The sequence below is a fragment of the Silurus meridionalis genome, chromosome 15 (genome assembly GCF_014805685.1).
Source record: "Silurus meridionalis isolate SWU-2019-XX chromosome 15, ASM1480568v1, whole genome shotgun sequence".
Lineage (NCBI taxonomy): Eukaryota > Metazoa > Chordata > Actinopteri > Siluriformes > Siluridae > Silurus > Silurus meridionalis.
Genome location: NC_060898.1, coordinates 13594166 through 13621765, shown reverse-complemented (window position 1 = coordinate 13621765; position 27600 = coordinate 13594166). Strand labels below are relative to the sequence as shown.

Sequence of the window (27600 nt, the reverse complement as noted above, 5' to 3'; positions counted from 1 at the left end):
TTTGACTTTTCCATTACAGCTGATTCCACCGGATTCACGCTGATGTGTATGAGGGGTAAAAAAACTCTGACCTGTCCAAGACTTCGTTGCGGCGTTTAGCGATCTCAGGTTTGGCGTAATGGTCAGCAGAAACGAGCTGGTCAGCGAAGGATTGCAGCGCGGCAATCTTTTCCTCCTGTGGGGATAGTGCTTGGTCAAGCCTCAGTGATCAGAGAAACATTTGTTCATGAATGTTCGTTTGTATTACCACTGCTAACCTGCACATTGATGGCTTTGTCGAAGTCCTCGTGTTTCTTGATGAGAGCCTCCACACTGTCGAGGGAGTCACCCTTGTCGTCGGTGGCCAGGAAAGCTTCTCTCGCTGCCATCCAGTTCTCAGCCTGCTCACAGTCACGGTTAAACAGCTGTGGGAAAGACAACAGGATTTGTTTATTCAGGAGCTCGGTTTGGACAGACTGCGGCTCTGGAACACCTATGAACAATAATAAATCTGCTGCTGGATGATAGGTGATGTAATAAAACTTCATATATATGCCGCCAATAAAAACTGGAAAACAAGAAAATTACTGATTGTATATGAAAATAATGTTCTTTTCACTATGGTGAAGTAAAACCACAGAAAACGTAAAATAATAATGTTGTCTTAATTTAGGTAATGCACTTGGCAGTTTTTCTTTTTTACCTGCAGCTCCAAGCACTGATCAAGCATCATCCTGCGTTGTACCCAGGCCTTCTCCAGGTCTGCCCTCTCACGGTCCAAAGCCTCCAGTTTCTGCTGGATCTCAGGACTGGCGTAGTGACCACGTGCCAGCAGCTGCTGCCCAAACTGCTCAAAGGCCTGGAAGGTTCCAGCACGGGCGTCGATCTCAGTCCTGTGCTCCTGTAGAGGAAGAAGAACCAGTTTATGTGATGTGACTGATGAGACCACTGAAGCTCTGGTGAGTAGTCATATTCCGAGTTCAGTACCTGGTGTCTCTCCAGCAGTGCTTCAGCTCCGGTGACGTCCTTGGCAAGCTCATCAGAAGACACCAGTCCACGGATACCGTTGATCCAGGACATCAGATCCCTGCAGGTGTGACACATGGGGATAATAACTAACGTCTGGTATCGCAGTTCAGAGCTGTTTAGAACTAAAACATCATTAAGCATCCAGTAAATGCTGAATAAGGGGGGGTACGTTCAAATGACACAAGCTGCTGCATTCTGAACTTAATAAAATATTCCCCACTAGAAGTAATAAAGGTGTTTCCTCACCTGAAGTCGCTGAGGAAGCGCTGCAAATCATGCGAGTTGCCCAGCTTGTCCTTGCGCTGGTCAGCACGTCCTACCAGGCTGCTCCAAGCAGTGTTTAGTTCAGTGCATTTCTCCTGAATATCATCCACAGCCTCAGGATGGGACTGAATCAGACGCTCAGCTGTCTCGCCCAGAGAGTTGACCTGCAAACAGGACACCGAATGACTTTAACACAAAGTACAAAGTCTAAACCATTAAGAAAAGAAAAGAGTGTCGGATTTTTTTTCCTCTACAGTGTTTCTTTTATTTTATTGTACTCATGGCCCAATTTGTTAATGTATGTAAAGCTAATCTGTATTAAATTTTTATTAAAAAATATACACTATGACTCTTTTTAGTCCGTTAAACTCGAACTAACTATGATACAGGGATACATTTTAAACGCATTCTTGTGTCTGATTTTGTCCTTGATCAACGGTTAAGAAGTGACCCAAATCATGTGCTACATGACCATGAACTTATCCTTCATTGGGTTAATCCCAAATGATGTAATAGATATATATTATATATAGTGGTATATTGCTGTCTGTATATATTGGGTCTGTCTGATATAGTGGTATATACTGCAAGCTGACCTTGTCTCCCAGAGCAGCCAGGTCTCTCTCAAAGCCCTCGTGTTTGCGCTGCAGGGCCTGAACGCTGGCTAGGTCATGACCATAGTTGTCAGTGTTTAGGGCTTGGTTCTTCTCCTCAATCCACTCCTTGGTCTCATCAGCATCCCTAAATAAAACAACAAAAAAAAATCTTTAGTCCGTTTCTTTTAACTTGCTGCAATTTAGTGGAAATCAAAGTGAGCTGAATTAGTCGTACCTGTGGAATCTCTGCACCTCATGAGCGCTTCCCAGCATGTTACTCCTGTCCTCTGCCAGCTGCTGCAGCAATCTCCAGCGGTTATTCAGCTCCTGTAAACACCCCAAATGCAACCATCAGCATCCTCTCAACAGTTCGCTAGATTACTACAGGACACCTCGGTCAAAACATTTATAGCATTTCGAGTTTTTTGTAAATAATTCTAGGCTTTCCAAAGCGGTTTGTTTTAATCTTTCTACGTTTTTTTTCTTGGTGCGCTTTTGAAAACTCATCATAACCGACATGTACTGGAACATGTCTCTATTTTATAAAACATTTATTAACACGTTTGTTAGATATACGATGGATGCTGATCACATTTGTTGCAGAGTGTGCTTTCACAAATGTAAAAATGCACTGCCTCAAAATCTTCCTGTGCAAATAACATTAAAAGTAGTGCTTGCTGCACTCACAAGTTACAGAACATCAGTGATCATGCATTATTTTTGTCAAATCATTTCACATGATTAGACTTTAGTCCAACATTGAACCAATGGTGTGTATGTACACAGTCACAATGATTTAGACATAAACAGGGAGTTTTGGGTGGAAGCGACATTCAATGACATGGGTTCATGGCGAAGGATGACTGAATACAGACAACAGATTAGATGAAAACATAAGTTACAGCCACTGATCTCCATATTAGAGCACTAAATAGCTGATGATGTCATTCTGCCCAGGGCCAATTATGTGACACATTTTCTGAAGTGGTTCTGTTGCTATCTCGAGCTCTAATATGTATATTATATACTTCTACAGCCACAATGACATGACAAGGCAACAAATAACAAAAATAAAAACACAAATAAGCACAGTGGCCAGGCTGTGAGCTGTTGGAGACAAACAGGACTGACGCTTTTAAAACACCAATGCTTTGACGTTTAGAAATTGAATAAGAACAGTAACGGCCAATGGAGCATAGTGGGAGACGGGACGATGGTGGGGACAGGAGGGAGACAGGGTTAGTCCTTCAGCCATGAGGACAGGATGATTTAGTGAGGGGATGAGATGATGTTCTACAGCAACAACAGGTTTCTTACCTTAATAGTATTAAAGTTAGCCGTCGTTTGGACAGCCATGCGAATAGACTACACCAATTTGGGAAAATCAAGGGGGAGTAAAAAAAAGGAGGAAACAAAAACCACACCAATCAGAAGAGAAATCAACACGTTAGTTCTACCCAATTCCTAAATCTAAACAAGCATGCACACTCAAAATCTCACGTATTACTCTCCATATTAAAGATTTTACCATTCCTATTGGTGTTAAAAATGTAGTTAAAATGAAAAGCATTACCTTCCAGGGAGAGGCAGTCTTTGAATCAGCTTCATCCTTCAAAAGAGAAAGTGAATATTAGTAAAATAAATGTATAAATGATGAGTGAAATACAAAGTATAGTAATAAAAAGACAGACCTTGCCAGGAGCTGAGCCCAGCATCTCTTGTTGCTGCAGGAGGAAAAAAGAGGCAGAGAATATTAAGAATTTTAACATCATTCAACATTATAATGTTGGATCACATTAATTAAAAATGTATATAAAAACTAATTTTAGGAATAGCAGGGTAATACAAACATTTGTTTAAATATTTCTCTTTATATTCTGCTCTATTTTGAGAAGATAACAGCTTATTAAGGATGAGTCCGATGGTAATTAGTTTATGACATCACTGTGCCCCAACAGGGACTAAACGGAATAAAAAATAAATAAATAAAACTTACCTGAGCCTGCACCATTGGTGCCTCCTCAGCCATCAATCCCTCTGACTCCAGCTCTGATGCCACTTTGTTGATGTCCCTCAGACGAGACTCGTTTGCCTTCAGATCCTGATTTAAAAAAAGGGGGAAAAAACAACCACAATGACATCACATACAGGGAGATTTTATCTAAATGTTTTACCCCACAACTGAATTGGGAAAGAATGTACCTTCTGGAAATCATCAAACTTCTTCTGCAGTACTTCCACCTGTTCGAGGTCAGACCCCACCTCCTCGTTGGTCAGTGCGCCCTCTTTCTCGTTGATCCACTGCTGCAGCTCGTTGGCTTCGCGGAACAGCATAAACTTCTTGCAACTCTTCTCCAGCATGTTCTTCCTCTTATCGCCCAGTTCCTGCAGGGTGCCGTACCTGAAATACACAGGAGGAGGTTTAAAGCTCAAATCTGTACAAAAAAAAAATACATCTAAATTGTTATGGCTAAAAGGTAATCCTGATGGGTCGAATTTGCTTTGGGTTCTACTCTGGATGTTAAGATGACACTGTGTGTGTACAGCACCCTCTAGTGCCAAGTGTGAGGAACTGCAAATACAATTGTTAGTTTGCTGTGAATTCTGCATTCTGATTATCAAAAGAGGTGAAAAACCCTAGAACAGCAGCTCAAATATCTTTCCATAGTTACAGCTCATCATAACTTCTATCACAGTTTATTATTTTTATATATATATATATATATATATATATATATATATATATATATATATATATATATATATATATATATATATATATATATATATATATATATATACACACACACACACACACACACACACATACATACACACACACATTGTTGTCTGCAAAAATCCTTTTTTATAAAAGCAGTCAAAGTATCCACACTTTGTAACAGTTTACCAGAGAGGTAAAGCTGTTTTAATATGAAATTTGCTGTGGTATAAAAGCAATAAAATGCTATAATTCTGAACTGTGTAAAGCCAGTCAGCGTTTTCATGCTAACATTCTGTCGACACCTCATGGTTACCTTAGTCATAACCCACAATAAATGGCCAAAAAGCATACTGAACAAAGCAGTGAAAAAGAAGTGTAAAAAAATGATAAGAAGCTGAGATGACCATTTGGAAGCGTCACCCAACAGGCGAGCTTCAGGAGAAACAGATAGAAACTTCTATTCCTTTATTGAATGGAAGTAAAGCAGATGGACTTGCATGAAAGAGACGAAATTGAAATGTTATTAAAAGGCAAGATTAATGACAGGACAGCTACAGAAGAATGGGCTACCAGTTCACGAAAGTGATGAAAAGAGACGATGGGTTAAGATGGAGGCGTGATGGGTAAGAAAGAGCACAGCCTGGGTCCTACTCACAGTTCCTCCACCTGCTTCATGCGCACAGACACGCTGCACACTTCCTTGGTGGACACATTTCTGCCACAGGGCAGGCCGAGCACACACATGCAGGCGTTAGAGAAGAGATTAGAAGAAGCAGAAGAGGAATAAAGAAAGGCAGAGACATTAGCAAGACTGAAAGAAGAGTCGGCGCTCGGACTGTTTAGTTGACTACGGCTGATTGTTAATGGAAGTAAAAAGTCTTAAATACGTTTAAGAGCACTTTCATTTGCCAAACCTGAATCAGAGTGAAATCGTGTCAAAGAAATCTAATTAAAAAGAAAACACCTTTCACTCAGAAATGCAGAGAAGGGAAACACATTTTGAAAGAAAGAAAGAGAAAGAAAAGAGTAAAAACAAAGGCAGCCCTAATTATGATAAGATAATTACATAATGGAAATAAGCAAATATATAACATGTGTATCACATCCAGCACTTGTTTGCTTGTCCAGAAACTCAAAACATGGCAATTCTCCTGATATGCAGTTCTGGCTTTTGGTTGATTTTGAATCTCGTGGCTCAATTCAACAGCTTTCACAAAAAATAAATAAAGAAAGAAAATTACTGCGACCCAAAACATACAGTTTTGGGTCATTTCTTGCAATCAAGTCAACTCGCTTCACTCTCTACAATAGAAACTTTCTAGAGTTTGCATAGACTAAAGAACTGCACTAAGCAATAAAACAATGTGAAAGCACCCTCGGGGTTCGAGAAAGAAACCAGTTTGTTAATAATAAGTGCAAAAATTGTAAAAGATTAAGGGGCCACTTACTGGTTGTCGATCTGCTCCTGGCGTAGTGCAATGCTGCCCTGCTCATCCAGCAGGTTCTCGCGAGAGGATGACTGAGTTGGGTCCAGCTTTTTAACGTAGGCTGCTGGCACAAAACCCTGCCTGTCGTTTACTTCCACCTTCCACCAGTCCTGAGGAACAGACATGACACACCGAACAGTGTTTGTTACTATATCTACCAAACAGCCTTCCACATGTCATACAAAATTAGTGGTCATTTGAGTTCTACCTTATTGGTGCTGTTTAGCAGGGTGAGGATGTCTCCTTTCTTCATTGTGACTTCACGAGGACTTTTCTCCTGGTAGTCATAGAGGGCGAGCACTAACTCCTTACCGGTCTCATCATCAGTAGGAGCAACTTGTTGCTGTAGGACAGTGCAGATGATTAAGATTTACTTTGCTGAGAAGTGTGATTTTGCCAAGGTTTTATAAAGAAGACCACGCACTCACCCTGCATGCCTGAGCCTGTTCCTTTAGGGACTGGATGCTGCTTCCATAAGCACTCAGGTCTGACATAAGTGCCTCATGTTTCTTCAGCAGGGCCTGAGGAGCAAGAAATTCAGGATCAGCTGTACACAGGCTTGAATAGTTTAAACATCTCAGCCATTGGATTTGCTATATTATGGCAATTTTGTTTAGTATCATGTACAATTACAGTTTCACGTATAACAGTAAATATCTAAAGAGGTTCAAAAGAATGGTTAATTTTGAAGACAAGAAACCACAGAAGTTTTTCTCAAAATTTTTTTAAAAAGTGTATTGTAATTATGTTCTCTACATTAAGTATTAAAACTTACCTCAGCTGAGTCCTCATCCTTGCCATAGTCAGTGCTTCCCACAATGGGCTCTTTCTCCCTCATCCAGGACTCTGCCTCGTTGGCATCAGCAAAGTACTGCTGGGCCTGCAAAGAGTCCTCCAGATCCTGCCTGCGCTGAGCTGCCTTAGCTTTCAGAGTGTCCCAGCGATTGTGCAGGTCTGACAGTTTGACCTTCACGTCCTCACCAGCAAAGTGCCCTGAAAGCAAGACGTTTGTAAAGTTCATCTTGAAAGAAAAGTGGTCATCTTAAAAAGTATTCTATTTACTGGACCAGACATACCCTCATCCACCATGGCCTCGCCCTTTTGAGTAACAGCCTTGATGCGGGGCTCATGCCCGGTGATCTCCGCCTGCAGGGCCTGGTGCTTCTTCAGCAAGTTCTGCACACCAATCAGGTCTTTACCTGGAGGAGCACAAAGGCAAAACACAGTTTTTACAATTTTATAACATTCAGTCTGCACCTGATCCAGCTAATCGGATTCCTAGCCTCACCCCTGTTGGTAGAGGAAGCAATGGGTTCCTTCTCTCTGATCCATGTCTCCTCATCCTCCACGTCACGGAACAGCTGCTGCAGCCGCAGGGAGTCAGACAGCTTCTGTTTTCGTGCGGCCATGGGCTCTTTAAGAGCCTCGTAGCGTGCTACCAAAGCCTCCTGTTTCTTCTGGATGTTATCAGCATCAAAGTGGCCAGCTTCCTGGAACTGACGAGCCTGGATGGTGATGCCATCAATACGATCCTGTGGAGAAGAATGAGAGATTCACAGTTGAGGTCACTTGTCCAGGCCATACAGCTTCTGTTAACTGGATTTAAGAGTCTGAGCAACCTAACAAGCGAGAGCCAGCTAACCTAGTGATTAAAAGCTAACCTAGCAAGAGAGCTTCTAAAAATCTTTCTCCTATGCTGTATGACAGCTCTACATAATATATGAATGATAATTTCCTTCCACTCAAAAACATTAAATAAAGCTCACCTGGTGTGCGGCTACATCAGCCTCCAGCAATGCATGTTTCTTCTGCAGGTTCTGAACACTGGTCAGGTCTTTGCCATAGTCATCGGAGGCCAGGTGTCCCTCCATTTCATAAAGCCACAGCTCGATGTCCTCCACATTACGGTTGAACTGCTGCTGCTGATTGGCTTCACGTAGCTTAATGCCTGACAGCATGACACACACAGAGTCATGAGGATTTCACTGAATGCAGTTTAACAATAATAAAATAGCAACAGCACTAAACATCCACTGCTATTGATAATGATTATAATAAAGGCACATGTAAATTGCTACCTTTGAGCTCAGTGGCTTCCAAAAGTTTCTTCCATTGGGAGCTGACCTCGTCCATGCGAGTGGCCACCTCAGCAGAGGCATAGTGTTTGCCATCGATCAGCTCCTGGCCTGACTTCTGCAGAGCATCAATACGGCTCTGATTGGCAGAAAGCTCTGCCTCAAAGGCCTGGTGCTTCTGCACTTTTCCTTGCAGGTTAGAAGGGTCCTGTGTGTGTACAACAGCGAAAGAGAGAGATTAGAAGAAAAGGCACAATGATGCACATGAAAACACAAATCACTCTAATTACATAGGAGCACTCAATCATGAAAGCACCTTGTAGGCCTCGTCTGTGGCGGTCTTCATCTTCTCATTGATCCAGCTCTTGAGCTCATCAGAGTCACGGAAGAACTGCTGCAGGTGGAAGGAGTCCTCCAGAGCAGCACGACGGGATTGAGCACGATCGTGCAGTGCATTACGTCTGCTCAACAACTGAAACATTTCGGATTTAGACATCAGCATGGGAAAACAAACAGGGAAACATCAAGAAAGCAATAGGGTGCAGTAGTTTGCTTACTGCATCTCTGCGGGTGGCCACATCCTCCTTGGCATAGTGATTGTTCTGGATCAGCTTGGTTGCAAATTCATCTAGGGCCTACAAAACACCCACACACAGAATAAAGGATGAGAACACTTTATAAATTCAGTATTTGAGGATTAAGGATAAAAAAGTTGCTGAGGCAAAGCAGAGTGAAAGAGTGGTCATGTAGCTCACAGTGATCTTCTCCTCTTGTGCACTGAGTGATTTCTCAAAGTCTTCATGTTTTTTCAGCAGGGCCTCCACGCTATCCAGAGAATCACCCAGGTCCTCATTCAGGAGGAAAGCCTGACAGAACAGGGTTACACATCAATGCCTCAATACTTGTATTCTTTCTTTTAATTTACGTAACGGAAGAAAATGTTGCAACGTTTCATTGCAAGATAATGCACACACACCTCCTGTTTGCTCATCCAGTTGTCAACCTGTTCAGTGTCCCTGTAGAAGAGCTGCAAGTCCATGCACTGTTCATACTGCTGTCTACGCAGCTCCCACAGCTCTAGTAGAGACTCCTTCTCCTCTGAAAGAATTCCCAGCTACACACACACAAAATTGCAACCAAGTGTTTTTTTTTTGTTTGTTTGTTTTTACATGTACAATACTTTTAGAATCATTATTTGATCTGATCAGGGCTTGACGAATGACGGAGTTGTGTCTGCCAAAGATTTATTAGTGAAATAAAAAAGGTATCAAATGAACATAAATTAGCTTTTATTAAAAGGCGGGTGTGATGTGAGATGGTGTAGTGGGATACTGGTACGTACCTTTTCCTTGACCTCCTCTGATGCGTAATGTCCGGTGTTCAGGAGAGCCTCCCCTGCTTCGGTTGTGGATTTAAAGCTGTCCTCATGGGCATCGATCTCTCCCTGTAAACAAAACCATAGTTGCTTTATCATCACGATCATGTTCTCATTTAGAATTGAATAAAGAATATTTTCTGAGGAAACAGATATCGTGGATCTGTGATGAAGTGGAAATGGACAGCGGGCCCACCTTGTGTTCCTGGTGTCGGTCCAACAGAGCTTCAGCCCCGGCAACGTCGTTGGCCAGTTCATCAGCATTAATCAGAGCCTTCATCTCAGTCACCCAGCTGGTGAGGTCACGGAAATCTGCAGTGAAACGCTGAAGCCTAAAAAACAGAACAAAATCATCAATCAGAGCTGGCGTTCAGAATTCTATTTAAAGTCCTGATCACCTGGAAATCATAGCTAGTGGTGCAGCATGGCTAAAGTATAAACAATAACTGATTTAATATTAATCAAACAATTATAATATTTACAAAAGTGTACAGATCAAAAACCATCTAGAGGACAAAAATTAAATAACACATCTTAGAAACACTCACAAATGACCAATTAATAGCGCGGAAATATTTTATTACACAAAATGCACTAATGATGAATATATTGATGAAGTGCGATGCACACCTGTAGGAGTCGTTGAGGTGGGCGTGGCGCTCAGCAGCCAGTGTGCGGATCTGCTCCCAGTTTGTAATGAGTTCGTCTCTTTTAAGGTGGATCTGAGTGGCGTTCTGCGGGTGAGTCTGCTGCAAACGCTCTGCTTCACCACCCAGAGTGTTCACCTTACAGCACATTACAACAGTTTAAGAGAGAGACAGCAACAGGTGTGCATGTGTAAAAAAATTACTTTTATGATTGCTGAAGGTAAAGTGAGCATTAAGACTGACCTTATCCTCCAGGGCAGCCAGGTCCCTCTCGAGACCCTCGTGTTTGCGCAGCAGAGCCTGAACGCTGGCGAGGTCACGCCCGAAATCATCGGAGGCCATGAGCTGCTCTTTCTCTTTGATCCAGCTGATGGTTTCATCTACATCCCTACAGAACAGAAAAGGAAAAAATGTAGGCAAATTGGTTTCATTCCACACTGCAAGTAACCTGTTAAAGTAGTGCTGATCTGTTAATAGTGACACACCGGTTGAAACGCTGCACCTCTGCGGCCCCGAATAGTTTGCCTTGTCTTTGCTGGGCCAGACCCTTCAGCCTCTGCCATGCTGCATTCACCTCCTCCTGCTTCTTCAGAATCAGCTCAGCTTCTGGGTGGTTCTCCTGAGTTAGCTTAGCTGCAGTCTGGTTCACCTCGTTCACACGCTCCTCATGGGCTGCTAGGTCTGTCTGGAACTCCTCAAACTTCTTCTGCAGGACCTCCACGTGCTCCAGGTCCTGACCCAGCTCCTCAGAAGTGACAATGGCTTCCTGTGACAGTGAAAATGTCTGTTTGGTTCATGCCTTTCTCTAAACTTTTTACGTTTATCACTTTTCTATTAGATCATAGAGATATATATATATACACACACACACACACACACATACATATACACGTTCTTCTTCTTTCATCCTTTTACCATCCTATCAATAATTCATTCAACCAATTGTGTGTGTGACCTTGTCAGTGATCCAGTCCAGAGCATCCTCACACTCCCTCAGGTACTGGACCAGTTTCTGGGCCTGCAGCAGACGCACACCTTTCTCCTTAGTCTTCTGCAGCAGCAGATCCCACAGCCGGTGCAGCTCCTCTAAGCGACTCTGAGAGACAGACAGAGTGAGAAATTTAGGTGTTAGATTTATTGTGTTTTCATTACCAGGAAGAAAAGGAGTTGAACCCTATGTTTAGACCAGTAGTGATGCAGCAAAACAAATACAGACTGGTGATGTTAAATTTGAGAATTTTGAGTGACTGGAGATTAAGGAAAAGGAATGTCCACTTGATGTGACAGTCATGTTTTGCTTTAGGCAAAAGAACAGTAACACTATGGTGTTGCGCATCACCCCAAATAAAGCATATTTATGGCCTGTAGCAGAGGACAACACAGTTTGTTAGGCACATGTGTCACTGCTCAGTCTTCTGTTGACGTTCATCATCCGTGCCAAAAAGTGGATGAAATCATGCCAACCAGCAGTAGAAATGCCTAATGGAGATCATTATGTAAATTATTTGAACTGTGCAAAATGTGTACAAACTTAAACGAAGCCTAATAAACAAGCATAGGAAAGTTCACTACTAACATCTCACAAAAGAAATGTTGCGTAAAGGCTGGTTTATCCTTCTGTGACCACGTATCTGATGGCAAACTGACACTTGCAGAGAATTTGCAGAAAAGCCAATTCTCACCAAAATGATTTTCACTCATTTTCACTAATTTAACTAGTAATTGATTGCTTAAATTAGTCATTCTAACATGATTTTTTATTGTTTTTTTTTTTTTACCAAAATGCTATAGTCTTTATTGAAAGTTCACAATTAAACATGCCACATCTTCACTGTAGTTAGAGATTCTCTGTGTGCCACATTTACACACAAACCCTCTCTCTATAATAAAAGGCAAATACATGTCAATAAAAAGGTACAAACCAGCTGTAAACCTCACTGCACACACAAACACACACACTTCCAGGAAGAAAGTTTTAGAAATTCTTTCACCAGAAGTTTCAGAAATTTCACAGCATCCAGAAACCTACTTGGATATGAGTTCCATAATTGACACTTTTTACAATTGGCCTCTGGGCGGTCCGGTATGGCGTGAAGGACTGAGCCAGATCATTAGCATGATTAACATTAGCACGATTAACACACACAGCTTCACTTTAACATCAACACAGGATATGGGGAAAAAAATATAAAGCACACCGGGATAAAAGGAAGAGTCAGTGGATGAATGAGAGAGTGACTGGGTGAATAAGTGAATGAGAAAGTTGGTGGCTGAAAATAAATAAACTGGTTGAATGAGACTGGATGATGTGAGTAAGCAAGTATTCGTTTTTTTGGTCTTACTCGAATGGTCTCGGAGGCAAAGTGACTCTCGTTGATCATGAGGTTGCCGGTTTCGTCAAGTTTGATGATGGCACCAGAGTTGGCCTGAACCTCTGCTTCGAAGGCCTGGTGTTTCTGGAGCTTTCCCTAAAAGACAATCATATTGACTAATAAATTGAGGGTGGGCAGAAACCCAAAGGCACCCAGATATATTGCAAAGTTTAGTTAATAATTGGCAGAAATTCTGAAGAATCATCAAAATCTGCATGAATATGAGCATTTACGTTATATCCACAAATTCGATGTGATATACAGGTTTATTTCCACTACATTAATGCAACTTGATATGAATGGACAAAGTCTTCATGTTGTCAAACTTTACTGGTAAGAAGATGTCAGTCACATATTTCATAATAAACCAATCCAGCAGGTGAAGTTTCTTAAAATTAAACAAAGACTGGTTACAGGACAAAGGTAGATACTGTGTGTGCTGACGAGGACCCACTATAATATTTAACTAAGCTATGGTCCAGGGAAGACTGCGTGAACTGAGATTTGAATCCATATGCTGACATCTAAAACAGGAAGTCAAATGTTCTGCATGTCTATTACCAAATCTCAATATAATCAGAGGTGGAAAAAAATAAATAACTACACAATCCTCCACACACACCTGAAGGTTGCTTGGGTCCTTATAGTTCTCATCAGAGGCGATCTGCAGCTTCTCCTGGATCCATTTCTCCAGCTCGTCCGCATCGCGCCGAAAGAACTGGAAGCGGTACGAGTCCTCTAGTTTCTGCCTGCGCACAGTCGACAGCTCCTTAAAGCGCCGGTAACGGTCCAGGACCTGCTGCCGACGCTCCTGGATGTCATCGGCTGTCTCGAGAACTTTTGTGCCGCTGGTATCCATTCTCTAGAAAATATGCACACGGGATAGGTTTCTTTAATTCTTTAATACTCTACTGCAATTCACCACTTCAAGGGTAGTGTGAGTGAGGCTATACACCAATAATTGTGAACCTCAAAAGGACAAAGTTCAGATGTTGTTATAAAGCTCACATGTTGATCACTGTTCAGGACAATAATAATATCTGGCTTTTTCCCCCTATAACATTTAATTTAGAATATAGCAGAATATAGTTTAATTTATCAAAAATCTTTTATTATTATTATTTTCTTGACTTGTGAAAAAAAATGTAATTAACAACGTGTACTTAAAAAATACTGATTGCACTAGTAATGTAAAATGAGGTATTAGTGCCTACAGTGCTTTGTTTAAAAATAAATAAATGAATTGCTCAATGTTAGGTGATATTGTTATTGACAATTTAATGAAAGTAAAAGATTTAAATAAAGAATACTGATATCGAGGCATAATTGTATCGTCACAATACATCAACATTGACTTTATCGATCATATTGCGGGGCCCTATTGTGCGTTTCAACTGAAACACTCGCACACAGGATTGAACCCACACTGGCAAGCAAACAGCTGAGTATACGAGTGGAGTGAGCGGAAATTCCACATGCATCTGAACAAACAGCACAAAGATACTGCTGGAGTCAGCCGCCCCCCCGACTCCCCCTCGTTCACTCTCTGCCTCTTTCCAACATCTCTTTCTTGCTGTGCCTCTTTACAACACACACACACACACACACACTTGAGAATTTAAGAAAAATCTGAAGTTTCACAACGGTGTATATATAGAGCATGGAAAAGGCCACGCCTGAATTAGGGAAATTGCTCTTGGTATTCCGGATATTCTGCTCCTCCCTAGTGTCAGACAAGGTGGATATTGGGGAATGTGAGGCCCCCTGCAAAACTATTTATAGAGGAACAGCACAGATGCCACAAGCAACAAATGGAACAAGAAAAATCCACCAGTCACATTTGCCTTCCACAAATTCTCCTAACCAATGATTTCGGATTTCCTGTCACACATACAGTACAATCAAAGTTTAAAAATTAACAGAAATACAGATAACGTACATCACAAGGCACACTTGTGTTGTTGAAGATTTCTAAAATTTTACTTTTTTTATGTGAAGCATGAAAGATTTTTAGAGCCTGTAAAAGGTTGTGAGAATACATCTTAAAACCGTGATAAAGCCACTGGATTGCTACATTTTCGATAAGGAAGCTATGGCACTGTGCCAAAACATGCTTTTAAAATGAAGTGGCATACATGTTTATGGCGTATATCACTGTTCCATTAGCTTGATTAAACCATGCACTTTGCACAGCTGGGAAAGGCACAGAGTACAAGTGAGACGACAGGAATAACTGAAGAGAAGTCTGACGAACTGAGGGTCAGAGGGTGTGAGAGATAAAAACCAGAGACATGTCTTGAAAAAGGGGAAGAACTAGCCGAGGCTGTGCCACGACACTGCTGTGCTAAATCAATACCCGGCTTTGTTACGGCGGCCAACAACCCAGTGTACATCTTAAACTGGGTAGTGGAAACGGAAACAAGGACTTCGAGAAACTGTTGTCAAGGCAACGAGAGTGAGACAGTCTGTCAGGGAGACAGCAGGGATTAAACAACGGCTCATCACAGTGACTAACAGAGGAAGTGGATCAGTCGATTTACTGGAGCTGGAAAACAACATCAAGAAACCACGCCCGTGATCAGCACTGCGTAAACACATATGCATACACACAGAAAGCATATAGGCACCAGATCGACCTGCATTACCACACACTCCACTATTGCCATTAACTCTAGAATTATGCAAATCACCCCAAAAATGCAGCTCGGGCTTCAGGTTTCAAGCCGTGGCCCGTATCACAGTCTGATGCTGCCATGGAATGCTGAGTAAGAAACATTTTCACTTTCAGAGTAAGTCATTTTTACACACTGAGGTGGACGGTGTTATGTGAAATTTTGTCTTTTACAACTCTGACACATCAGTAATTTTGTAATGAATTGCAACATGCTGCCGGCCATCATCTATACACATGAGCGCAGAGATGGCCAGGAATGGCTGGTACTACTGTGAGTGACATCATCTCTTCCACCCAGACAGCACAAACAGTTTAGCTCTTTTCATTCGTGGCCATCAATAATGGTCACAAACAGGATGTGAACTTGTGATCTCTCGTTGCACCACCTGGGAGCCCAACACACCCATAACAGGGTCAGAAGCCTGTCTGAGACGGTAAATGCCAGCTGATAATGCCATGGCACACCGTGCTAAATTGAAGACGGTATGCTTAATCTACATGTTCGCTAAATAAAATCTTGCAGTTTACAAATTCAAAAAACAAACACACAAAAACAAAAGATGTCTCAAATGCATTTCGATTAAATGAGACATGTTTGTGTTCAGACTGAGCTGCAGCATTAAGTCATTAGGAATCTCCAATGATGGTCCCTCTAGAATTTAGTGCATTTCCGTCTATATTCAGCTCAGTTTGCAGTGGGGCTGAAGATTGGGGGCGGGAGCTCAAAACTGTGTACATTAATCCAGTGGCCATACACAGATAAAGTTCAACACCCCGCCCTAACACGCAAAAGCAGAAATGACGTTATGGAGACCCGCGTGACGAGACAAATTTTAACCGTCACCTGAGAAATTCCTCATGTTGGTGAGATCTAAACATCATTTCATCTTTAACTGACGACACGATCTATTCCCATACAACGGCAAGCTTAGAGAAATATCCAAATGGAAATGTGCAAAAAAAAACAAAAAACAACAACTCACCAACACACGCCGGTTAAACTCGTTTCGGAGCAGTAAAGAGATAACGAGTCGTGTGCAGGATCGAGATAACACCAGCTCACACACTCGCACTGTTCGGCCTACTCACTCTTCTCTTCTTCACCAGCCCACTCCCATTACAGCTCCACACTGCAGCTCTAGAATATTCCCCCCCACCGCCCCCCCTCTCAGTCTCCCGTTCTCTATACTGCACAGTCTGATAACTCGCTCACATTCCAGCCCCATGATGACACAGAAAAAGTCCGGACCCACGCCCTCCATCTGCACACAATAACCGCTGTTTAAACATTCCTAAACCTAAACAGTTTGGAAGCTGATCACATGCATTTCCTCAATATTTTACTTATACTGTATACACACGAGCATAGCTGAAACATTGTTCAGAGGTGTGTTTAATAGATTTCCGCAAGAGTGGAACATTAGAAATTAAAAGAAAAAAAAAACATAATAGAAGAAATACTAATGTCAAAAATGCAGGTACATTAGGGTGAAGCTGAAGGCAAAAAGCAGAGGCTTTTAGAGTGATCGAACTTAGCATTTAGCAAATCACACTCATTCCTCACGCTTGTCCATTACTGCAAAGTGAAGAGGCGGAGTGGAGTTAAGTGGAATGGAAGATATAAACTATAATGAGGTAAGTGCATGCTCCACTAAAATTGCTCATGCCATATTAATCAGGTACTTTGGGTTCAAGTTTTTTGCTGACAATTGACAATAAGGTAATACAAGTGTAGATCAAACTGCTAAACTGTTACCCAAGTAGTTACGCTTAACCAATACTCAGCATGTGCTTAACTTAAATTGGTTGTTTATGCAGAACAAAATTTTTTAATCAATTTCTGGCCTCTTAAAAAAAAAAAATCTACTGTGAGAATCCGAGATAGTTCATATTTAGCCTTTTAATAATGTTACGCGCTCCCCAAAATCTAGTGGAACATCTTCCCAGAAGAGTGGAGGTTTTTAAAACTCTCGTCTCTAGAAAGAAACGTGTGATAGCTTTTACCCTCACCCGGGGGGGGTAGCGGTCATATGATAGAGGAATGTCAGCAGCTGAGCAGCAAATGGTATCTGTCTAAACTATAGTATTGCAAATTTTACCTAGACATTTTATCCCAAATCGCCCCAATATCAGGATTGCGATTTTATTCTTGTATGTAGAAATAAATGTAGTAATAATAAAATATTAAGTAAAAAGATTTATGTTCGTTGTTTTATTGGCCTGTATTTATATCTTTAATGAACTTCATGTAATGGCTGTGGTACAGTTTATTATATCAATGAATGAATTTCACTGTATTTATTCAGATGGTGCAAAGACATGGTGTGTCAGTCACTTTACACCATGTGATCCCCAACAGACACACAATCAGGTCTGTGTGAGAGACTCTTATTCCCAAGGTGTCCTGATAATGAGCTCGTCCTCTTAAAGACGTCCTGCGTGACCTCGCTCAAAGAGGACGAGTTTGGATATATATATACACATCCTGGCTGCAGAAGTGTGTCGCAGAATACGAGACGGCAGCACCAGCTACTGTGACATACCTCAACATTAGTAAATATGGTGTATACTAGATTTGGGCCACTGTGCTTTCCATCAGTTTTAAAAATCCGGTGGATGATGAAACTTTAGCTCATTATTCAAGATGGATGGAACATACAGTATCTCGCAGAAGTGAGTACATCACTCACATTTCAGCAACCATTTTAGTATCTTCCCTAAAGGACAATACTATAAAATATATCCACGTTTCATTTTTATAGTGGTCAATGTGCAGCTGGTATAGCAGCATTGATTTACTGCCCTCCGAAAATAACTCAACATACAGCCATTTTGTCAACATAGCTGGCAACAAAAGTGAGTACACCCTACGTCAGCACGTCAAAAATATGTCAATAAAAAGTGTCAATATTTTGAGTGAGCACCATTGTTATCTAGCATTGCCTTAATCCTCATGGAGCTGCACAGGTTGTTGCTGGGTTCCTCTTCCACTCCATAATGACATTACGGAGCTGCTGGATGTTAGACACGTGGCGCTTCTTCACCTTCTGCTTGAGGATGCCCCACAGGTTCCTTAATAGAGTTCAGGTCTGGAGACATACTTGGCCACTCCATCACCTTCAGCTTTCTCAGCAAGGCAGTTGTCGTCTTGGCGGTGTGTTCGGGGTCGTTTTATGTTTGTATGTCTGTTGTTCGGCCCAGTTTCTGGGGAAAGGGGCATCATGTTCTGCTTGAGAATGTCACAGTCCATGTTTCCCCTTAATGAACTGCAGCTCCCCAGTACCAGCAGAACCCATGCAGCACCCATGCAGCTCCAGACCATGATGGTACCACCACCATGCTTGACTGTAGGCAAGCCACTATTTTCTTGGTACTTCTCACCAGGTCGTTGCCACACATACTGGACACCATCTGAGTCACACAACAAGTTTATCGTAGTCTCATCAGGTTCCAGTAACTCATGCTCTTGGACAGGTCGTCTTCAGCAAACCAAATTGTTGCAGTGTGCGGCGTACGGTCTGAGCACTGACAAGTGGACTTTCCACTTCTGCAACCATCGACCCTTGAGGCCTGTTCCGAGTTGAACCAGTCTTGGAAAACCTCTGTATGACCCTGGCAACTGTACTGTAACTCAGTTTCAGGATGTTATCGATCTTCTTATAGCCTAGTGTGGTCAGTATGAGAAAATTGTACTCAAAGCACCAAATCGTAACTGCGCTAATACAAGATACACAAGTTTGTATCGTCCTGAGGAACAAAACCATGAACATGATGAATAGGACATGTGGCTTTGCATCGTTACACGACATACAGCGGTTATTACTCACTTTTTTGCCAGCTATTCAGTCAATAATGGCTGTATGGTGAGTTCTTTTCAGAGAACAGTAAATCTTAAATATAAACTAAAATATATCCAAGTTTCATTTCTATAGTATCGTCCCTTGGGAAGATATAGAATAACTGCATTGGAAATATTTGTGTCAAATGTATGTATGAAGAGACGTAATAATGTGAACCTTGACTGATCTGTTTTAAAACGTATAGAGCAAAGTGTAAAAACGCCAACCACCGCCATCTTATCAAACGGCTCATCCTGACTCACAGGGGCAGAATGACGCACATGCAGTAAAGAGCTACCAAGCCTTTTTACACACATTAGCTCAAAGACATACCCAACTGGCAAGTGTCACTGTGATTAACAGATGAAAGGATATAACAAAGAGAAAGTTGACCACTTGAATCCCATCCTGAGGGATTAATCTCCTAAAGCAAACAACGTTTATTTTTTCAGGATCCCCCGTGTCACATTTCTTTTTCTTTTTCATTATTAATAAATAGTTAATAGTTAATTAATTAATTAATAAAACTAATCAACACTCAAATGTGAGGCTGGTCTACTGACTGTTCAGACCAATTATAATCTTACTTCAGATAAATAAAGAACTATTTAATTCAGAAATTTCAAAAAAACACTTTCATAAATCATCCATAAATCTTTACATTGCCCTTCAGGCACCTTGTTAACGTCATAACTTCCTGTGAGAGCGAATCAAATCTCACTGAGGCGGAGAGCAGCACTCCTACTGGGAAGTCAGCATCGCCGGAAAATGAACTAGTTTCTATGGAAACACATCTGTTACCCGTGCAGGAGAAAGGATAGGAAGGATACAGGCCAGATAACACAATAAATAAATGTGCACGCTGCTTTATGGAGCTTGTACAGAGTTGTACTGGTGGTGGGCTGTAAAGTGAACGATCTCAATGCTGAGTATTAATAATCAGCTTGAGTGAGATAAACGCCCGAGAATCTTTACCGCATATATTTTTCCAATAATTAATACATGATTGTTTTTTTATGCATACTGTAGTGTCAACATTTTCATGCTCATCTTAAAACACATGACTTTAGGAAGTTGGGGGTGGGGCTTGATTTAAGACACACCACACACCGGGAGAATTAATATAAATGTTTAGTGACACAATCAGCACACGCCCCTTGGATGCAGAATGAGTCATTACATTTTTCAACTCTTACCGAAGAACTGCAAAATTAAGAATTCAATTAGAAAACTGCATCTTTAAACTATTTTACACACACACACACACACACACACACACACACACACACACACACACACACACACACACACACACACACACACACACACACACACACACACACACACACACACACACACACACACGTTGAAAAGGATTTGGGAAAAAAAGGATCCTGCATAAATAATCACCGCACACAGAAAACCTCCTTTATGTGGTTCATCAAGATGCTTTGCCTTTCTAAAAATCACCAGTGACATTTATAATCTCAGTTATGATCGCTTACCAGCCAAGGTTACATATTTGCATTTCGTCAGCCTGGTGCATCACATGTTCGTCTCTAAAACATATCTATTATGCTAATTTTGCAATTAAAATATCCTCTGCATTTTTCCCACAACTGCATAAAGAATGTTATTTGTATGAAACAACCCACGAAAAAGAATCCATGCTCACACTGTAGGACGCTAAAGAAAATCTGTTTATGTCCTAAAGCAACATCCCTATGCTTCTCCATTTCTACGGTGCCAGTATAATAAATAAATCCATTGCAGCACGGACGACTATGACTATAGATTCACATTATATCAAAGTGTTGATCAACACGACCGAGACAATCCGACTCGCGTTATCACACTGCAAAGTCATGCAGAGAAAACACACACACACACCATGCAGCGCTTTACATCCCCGCATGTGCACATACGTCTCAATGTATAGACCTACCTCGGAAGCAATAAAAAAAAAAAAACTTCAAATGAATTCTGAAATAAAATGAAAAGAAAAAGCCGCAGTCCTTGCACACTCCGGCTCGCTGCTCTGCCTGAATGATTTCAGAGCTGTATACGCCTCTCGAGAGGTATGACTAGGCAAAAGTGTGAGTGTGTGTCTCTCTCCATCGCTGCGGTGTGCAGAGACGCAGGAATGCTGCAGTGATAAACGTATGTGGGGATACAGCCAAGTCCCGGCCCTGCCTGCTGTCTTGCCCTGCCCAGGAAGAAAACATCATTCTGAAACAAATCCATCCACCCTGCTTTCTACATCCCTGCTGACTGCGCTGCATTCGATCCCCATAACACACACCCTAACCTAAACTAACACTCCAACAGAGGTGAACTAACCAGAAATATACTTAGCGAGTCTAGTGGGCAGGTAAATGCTTATTAAACATAATGCTGGGGGAACATAACTGCACCCGACAGTACGACGAAATGTTTCGCTCATCGCCAAATAATTCAAATTTTGTCCTGATAATGTAGTTCCTGTAGCATGTGTACATATCAACTCTTAAAACGTCTTCGTACAAGTCCATATGGTAATTTTATTCTTTCTCTGAATGACTGCTGGAAGAAATAATGCTGGTAAGTACTTTAACAGCATTTCAGCTGAAAAAAAAAGAAAAGAAAGAAAAAACGAGCACTGTCAACATATACTCTGCTTATCCCCTGCTGTTATATTGTGTGTTTTATGCTGTACAACAATTCCTACCCTCTACTATCAAGGCCTGCCTCAAACTCCATCTCCCATTCCATCACACACCCTGACTATTCTATATACAGTGAGAGGAAAAATTAAATTAAATTAAAAAAAAGTATACCCTCCTTCAATTCTATGTTTTTATTTCTAAAAACAAAGCCTGTCAAAAAACTGTAATTTGCTGCATAAACCATAAACCAACGTTTAGAAACCAGGTAGGAAAAACAAGTACACCCATAATGACGTAACATGTAGAACAATTGTTAGCAAAAAAGCAATTCTTTGAGGTCATGGCTAATAAGCCTTTTTTTGCTTGACCTCATGCAGACACCTACACACCCACACACACGCACAGTCATTGACAATTTCTTAAGTAACACCATGCTGGGAATTGCTCTTGCAGATTATGAAAGTAGGAAGCGCACGCTTATTTTTTTTCCACCTGGTTTCTGAAATGTAGGTTGAAATTTCAAACAAGCAAATGACTGTAAATTGAAATCTGTTGTGTGCTCAGATGTCACTTAAAGGTAATTGGCAGTTTATACAAGGAGAAAACCACACAATTGTTATTTAGGTGCTGATTAGTAAAATTACCCAATTGAAGGTTGTCTTGTTTTTGCGACTTTTTTTGTTTGTCCATCGCTTGACCTACCTGTTCCTGAACTGGATCTTGTCTCACAAATGTTAAAATCTCTGCTAAAAAAAAAAAAATAAATAAATAAATAAATAAAATAAAATAATTTAGACTGAAACCGTCACATCTTTGTGGAATGACTAACAGCTGACCAGCAGCACAAGCACACTAACTGCACTGACTGTTCATGATGAAGCTTTGTGTCACAATAGGGGAAGAAAAAAAAAAAAACTTATTCCTGAACCCTGACTGAGTTCTCTGCAGAGCTGAAGGTTACACCACATCTGTCCATGCATCATGTATCTGGATTGTATCCCAAGAAGACTTTACCTGCATGCATTTAGTAACTAAAATCTGACTGATAGTTGTTTTTTTTATTATTGTTTTATGATGAAACTTGTGACTGTTGATTTACTTTATTTAAATATTTACCATTTTAAAGGCTTCCTTCAGCTTTCATGAGGCACATGCATCACTCACCTTTTGGAAGATGCTTGGAGAGATTCATTCGTTTATACTTGCGTAAGATGTAATTAAAAGTAAATTTAAAGTCTCTTTAGTGGGTTTACTTGTGTATGTGGATAATCTTAATCTGGATACAGTCCTGATACTTGAAAAGCAATGAGGAAAATTGCTTTTAGATTGGCTATACAGGGAAGAGTGAAACCAGTGCACACCATAAGCAACACATACAAAACACACACAAACACATGGTGCGTTACACACTTTACCTTCAGTTTGGGTTTAATAAACTTTGACATGGTAGCGTTGTCTCTGTCTCCATTACAGGGCATAAGAGTAAACAAGGTCAGTGAAACGGCATGGTGATTAAATATCAACCAACACACTAGAACACACTATACCATGCTAGAACAAGTGAGCCACAGCTGAATTAGACAAGCTCTAGCATGGAAGTGCTCATATGGATCATGTGCGATACAAATGTGAAACAGATGTGAAACAGGGAGTCTCCTCGCTTCAATATGAGAAACAGTGCTGTAGGATTGTGCTACAGCACAATGTCACATGACACCATTATCCCTTCCTCATGCATTCCACAGCACAAAAGCTATTGGAATGTACCAACTCTGATAAGGGTTAACAAGTGACGCAGATGTGCTCGTATACAATACATGTTCATGATGAACAGGCTGTGCACCAGCTATTGGACTACACAGCTGCATGTAAAGAGGAAGAAGTGTCCCACAGGACCTCTGCTGAGAACCCCGAGTTCTACAGCTATGACTTTACATACCACACCCCTTCCTCAGACCTCAGAGAGCATTAGATAAACTCAGTAGTGGGAAAGGAGAAAGAAAAAGAAAGCAAGGAAGAATCGTGCATTATATATATGTTTATATGTACAAAAAAGGAAGGGAGAATGGTGGTCTCATCCGTGTGTAAATTTGACATCATTGGTGCTCTTTGAGGGAGAAGTAAACAGCTTTGTGAGCTTTAGGGGAACACACCACACACTCTGCATGCTAATGGCTGAGCACAAAACATTTCCAGCCTTCGTTAATGTAAAGTAGAGGCCGAGCCGCAGCAACATGCTGAGTGTACAAAAAGCAAGCCTGAATCAAATTTCACTTAAAAGTACTTTCACTTAATGGACTGAATGCGTTGTAATGTATGAAAGTGTACCATTTCCAGCCATTTTAATAGGAACAGCAGTACCAATGGCCCTTCTTGCCAACAGCACAATTAACAAAGCATTTTAATACAGCTTATCTTCAGTAAATGTTCATCAAATCAAAAGTGAGGATGTGGGGGTGTGTAAATATTTAACTGCATTTGACCATGACATGGTTTTCAATGCCAAAAGACAGTCATAAGCAACTGTATTTATTCAATAATCTCCGCAAAAAATAAAACTTTGCTGTTCTGCAGGTGGAAATGCCTTGTTGGTGACAACTTCAACTGAGAATGGTTTAGCTTACGATAACACAAACCACCTTTTACAACTCTAGTGAGCAGAAAAGCAACTCAAACCCTGAACCTTCAACAATCACTGGCTCCCAGTTTATGACTGAACAATGCTGTCTGGTCTTTTCCCAAACTTGTATTCCCGGTTTGGACATTCTTAATTAATGTGAATATAATTACCTGAAGTTCTAGGCTTATATTTCCATGATATTATACATTGTGCTTGTGCAAATAACTTGCTGTCTGGCCAATGAGTCTAGAATTTAAACTAGCAATAAAGATCATGTGGACTGATTGCACAGTTATAATAAAATGCTGTAATGTGGCACAAAATGCTGACATTTATAAATACCTGAGGGGGAAAAAAACCTACTGACAATAATGGCACTTTCTATAGTGCTCAAGATCAACAATGCAACAGTGCTTTAAATACGCAATCATTATGTACTGATGAAAGAGGCAATAATATAAATAATTAAGTTATTTAATAAACTATCTTGTATTGCAATTTAGATTTTATCACCCATGATAAGCAATACTTCTAACCGTTTTTGTGTTATTACATTAATGTATCTGACCCGTTTTACTTGCTTTTATTTCGTGTTTAAATTACATTATTTATTGCTAGAAATACAGACCCTAGGCTGCTATTCGAATCCCAGAGTCGACTCCGACTCGATTCCCATTCCTCGTGTTGGACAATTTCATAATCAGCAACTCCGTTCTGTTGTTTAATAAAAAATAATATTTTGCTCTGCTATTTTTGTGAAATTGGATTTTAACATAAGTGGTTTCACGTTATTTTCGTGCGAATAAAAGACGGAGTGTATCTCCCTGCGCACAGAGTCGACTCCCAGCCATAGGAGCAGGGCGGCTCCTGTAGTACTCAAGGACACATTTGGGTCGTTTAAAAGAAAGAAAATCCTAATTATTGTATATTTTTGCATATATACATAAAATACGGGTTTGTTTGGTTTATTTTGTTATAATTGTACATGTAATCTGCCATGCTTTATATTTATTACGCTATCATGGCTGCAGAGCTGATGCAGCTAGTTCAGCTAGCTTGCTTTCCTGTCGACAGCAGGGCGGCTCAAATGCTCAATGAGAGTCGGGTTTTTTTAGATTATATTGGCGTAATTATATATAAAACACACCTATTTGCGTTTCCATATGTCTAACACGTTTTTTAAATCGAGAAACTCGGTTGTAATCGATCGAAGGGTTGTAAATACGTCGAATAGTAACAGTCCCATTAAATACATAATGTAGATTAGCTAGCTTCCTCGGGTTAACGTATAGTGTTTCTGCGTTTATTCATTAATGGTATAATTTATTCAAAAACACCGTTTTTTTGTTGTTGTAAATGTTAATAAATGTGTGTGTGTGTGTGTGTTGCGGTGTGGTGTGGCTATGCAGAATGCAGGGCGGCCATATCACTCCATTCAACCGAAAAATAAAGCAGCACATCCACATTCAGAACATAAAACGCTTCAAATCGCTTAGATTACACAAGCATGCGAAACACAACGCACCATACCTCGTTAGAAGTCGTCTTTTGCCGCGGTATAAAGAGCTGAGAAGCTTTAAATAGCTCTTATTGAAATAAGAAGGCTGCTGCTGATATCTGCCTGACAAACACGGGGGGGGGAGGCGATGACGTCAGCGGCGCATCGATTCACCGAACAGAACCGATTCAGCGCCGAGGCAAACCGCGGTATCTCCTCAAAACGATGAGCTCAACTTTGACTTTGCTGAAAAGAACCATTTCTAAAACGTCCTGCATTAAATGCCAATTTTATCCTCTCTTTCATTGTTCATTTGTCTTCAGCAAGCACTATACACAGTAGAGTACAGTAAAACCAAACAATGTTTTCCCCCCAGGACCAAGGTGCTACATAAGACAATTAAACAAAACGTAACACAAAACTACCTAAGGCACAACATAAAGTGCACATGTGGGGCATTTATTGCAAAAAGAACAAAAGAAGACAGAAGAAAGAGTGACACTGTAGCACTAACCAATACAGTACAAAGGATTATACACTGTGTTATACACTCTGGTTGTGAGGCCCCAAACAATACACTAACATTTTCCAGATGGCAGGAAAGTGAATGGTGTGTGTGAGAGGTGTGTGTGATCAGCCAAAATGGTGGTGGTTTTGCAGAAGTACTGTGTGCTGTAAATGTTGATAAAGGAGGTAAAAGAGACCCTCTTAACCACCCGCACTATCCGCTGTAGGGTCTTGAGATCAGAGACGGTGCAATTTTCAAACCAGGCAGTAATGCAGATGTGCAGGATGCTCTCAATGGTTCCTTTGTAGATTGTGAGGATCTGTGGGGGAAGCTGGGCCTTTCTTATCTTTCCCCAAATGTAGAGATGCTGATGGGCTTTCTTTCTTTGTCAGGAGTTTAGATCAGGAATCCAGAGATCACTTATTCATCTCAGGGGGAAATTCATGAGTCAGGGAAGAGTGTGGAACGCAGTCAGAACACAGCTTTAATGGTTTGCCAATTCACTGTACACATTGTACCTAATGTACTGTACCTACTGTCATTTTTGGGAGGTGGAAGAAACCAGAGAACTTGAAGTAATACACACTGTTAAAAGGACTATACCATGTAGAAACCCCCCAAATACCTGAAGTTAGGATCAAAACTAAGAGATGTAATCTATGCTGACCACTGCACCAGCGTGTCACACCAAGAACTGCTTTACTTTTAATGTAAAATACATTTCACTGAGACATTTATGATCACAGTACAGACTTATTTATTATATTGCATCTAAATATTTATTTAGGCAGACTGTGTGCCTAAATATGATTTATTCTAATATACTAATACTAGTATATTACATAGTATAGTAACATACTTTATGTCTAGTTTTCACAAAAAGAGAATTAGTCTTAACCTCAAATGTTAAATCATAACACATATTGCCTCCTATGTTGGTCATTTAACTTAAATTAAATAAAATCAAATCAAATCTGAGCACCTTTTGTTAGAAAAGGTGCAGAAAACTGAGAAATGAATATAAAGAAGCAGGGGATATAGAATATCTGACCTCTTTTTTTCCCTGATCCAGGCTCAGCACTTTCTCACAGTTAACTAGTAAAAATGAGAATTGTATGAAATATTGGGTCACATTCTTCTATAGTTGCCTGTGTGCCGGTTCTCTGCCGTCTGTGGGGAAATAATGATCTGCCCACACCATGGTTCTCAGAGAAACTAGAAACAAAATGAGGCCATAGCTCATATAACCATTTTTAGCGGTGAATGTAAG

General features: G+C 40.8%; 1 protein-coding gene across 9 annotated transcripts in view; it reads right to left on the bottom strand.

Annotated features, from left to right (window-relative positions):
• sptan1 (spectrin alpha, non-erythrocytic 1) overlaps window positions 1–26004 on the bottom strand; it is a 38319-nt gene extending 12315 nt beyond the window's left edge. For 4 of the 9 annotated variants that reach the window (XM_046868673.1, XM_046868666.1, XM_046868670.1 and 1 more), the window contains exons 1-34: window positions 25855–26004; window positions 13169–13408; window positions 12517–12642; window positions 11130–11270; window positions 10660–10940; window positions 10418–10562; window positions 10158–10312; window positions 9724–9859; window positions 9495–9596; window positions 9129–9266; window positions 8908–9018; window positions 8710–8787; window positions 8469–8624; window positions 8156–8360; window positions 7844–8025; window positions 7366–7609; window positions 7154–7276; window positions 6853–7070; window positions 6506–6598; window positions 6286–6420; window positions 6039–6187; window positions 5246–5305; window positions 4071–4269; window positions 3865–3969; window positions 3560–3592; window positions 3442–3477; window positions 3186–3233; window positions 2104–2195; window positions 1869–2013; window positions 1255–1436; window positions 967–1066; window positions 683–880; window positions 258–404; window positions 72–175 (exon numbers count right to left, since the gene is read on the bottom strand). In XM_046868673.1, the coding sequence (XP_046724629.1) occupies window positions 72–175; window positions 258–404; window positions 683–880; window positions 967–1066; window positions 1255–1436; window positions 1869–2013; window positions 2104–2195; window positions 3186–3233; window positions 3442–3477; window positions 3560–3592; window positions 3865–3969; window positions 4071–4269; window positions 5246–5305; window positions 6039–6187; window positions 6286–6420; window positions 6506–6598; window positions 6853–7070; window positions 7154–7276; window positions 7366–7609; window positions 7844–8025; window positions 8156–8360; window positions 8469–8624; window positions 8710–8787; window positions 8908–9018; window positions 9129–9266; window positions 9495–9596; window positions 9724–9859; window positions 10158–10312; window positions 10418–10562; window positions 10660–10940; window positions 11130–11270; window positions 12517–12642; window positions 13169–13405 (4604 nt within the window). In that variant the 5' untranslated portion in view covers window positions 13406–13408; window positions 25855–26004. Of the gene's footprint in view, window positions 1–71; window positions 176–257; window positions 405–682; window positions 881–966; window positions 1067–1254; window positions 1437–1868; window positions 2014–2103; window positions 2196–3185; window positions 3234–3441; window positions 3478–3559; window positions 3593–3864; window positions 3970–4070; window positions 4270–5245; window positions 5306–6038; window positions 6188–6285; window positions 6421–6505; window positions 6599–6852; window positions 7071–7153; window positions 7277–7365; window positions 7610–7843; window positions 8026–8155; window positions 8361–8468; window positions 8625–8709; window positions 8788–8907; window positions 9019–9128; window positions 9267–9494; window positions 9597–9723; window positions 9860–10157; window positions 10313–10417; window positions 10563–10659; window positions 10941–11129; window positions 11271–12516; window positions 12643–13168; window positions 13409–16203; window positions 16348–21004; window positions 21133–25854 lie in introns of those variants that run through there. The other 5 variants (XM_046868672.1, XM_046868674.1, XM_046868668.1 and 2 more) reach the window with 4 other exon arrangements.
• Between the last annotated feature and the right edge of the window lie 1596 nt (window positions 26005–27600).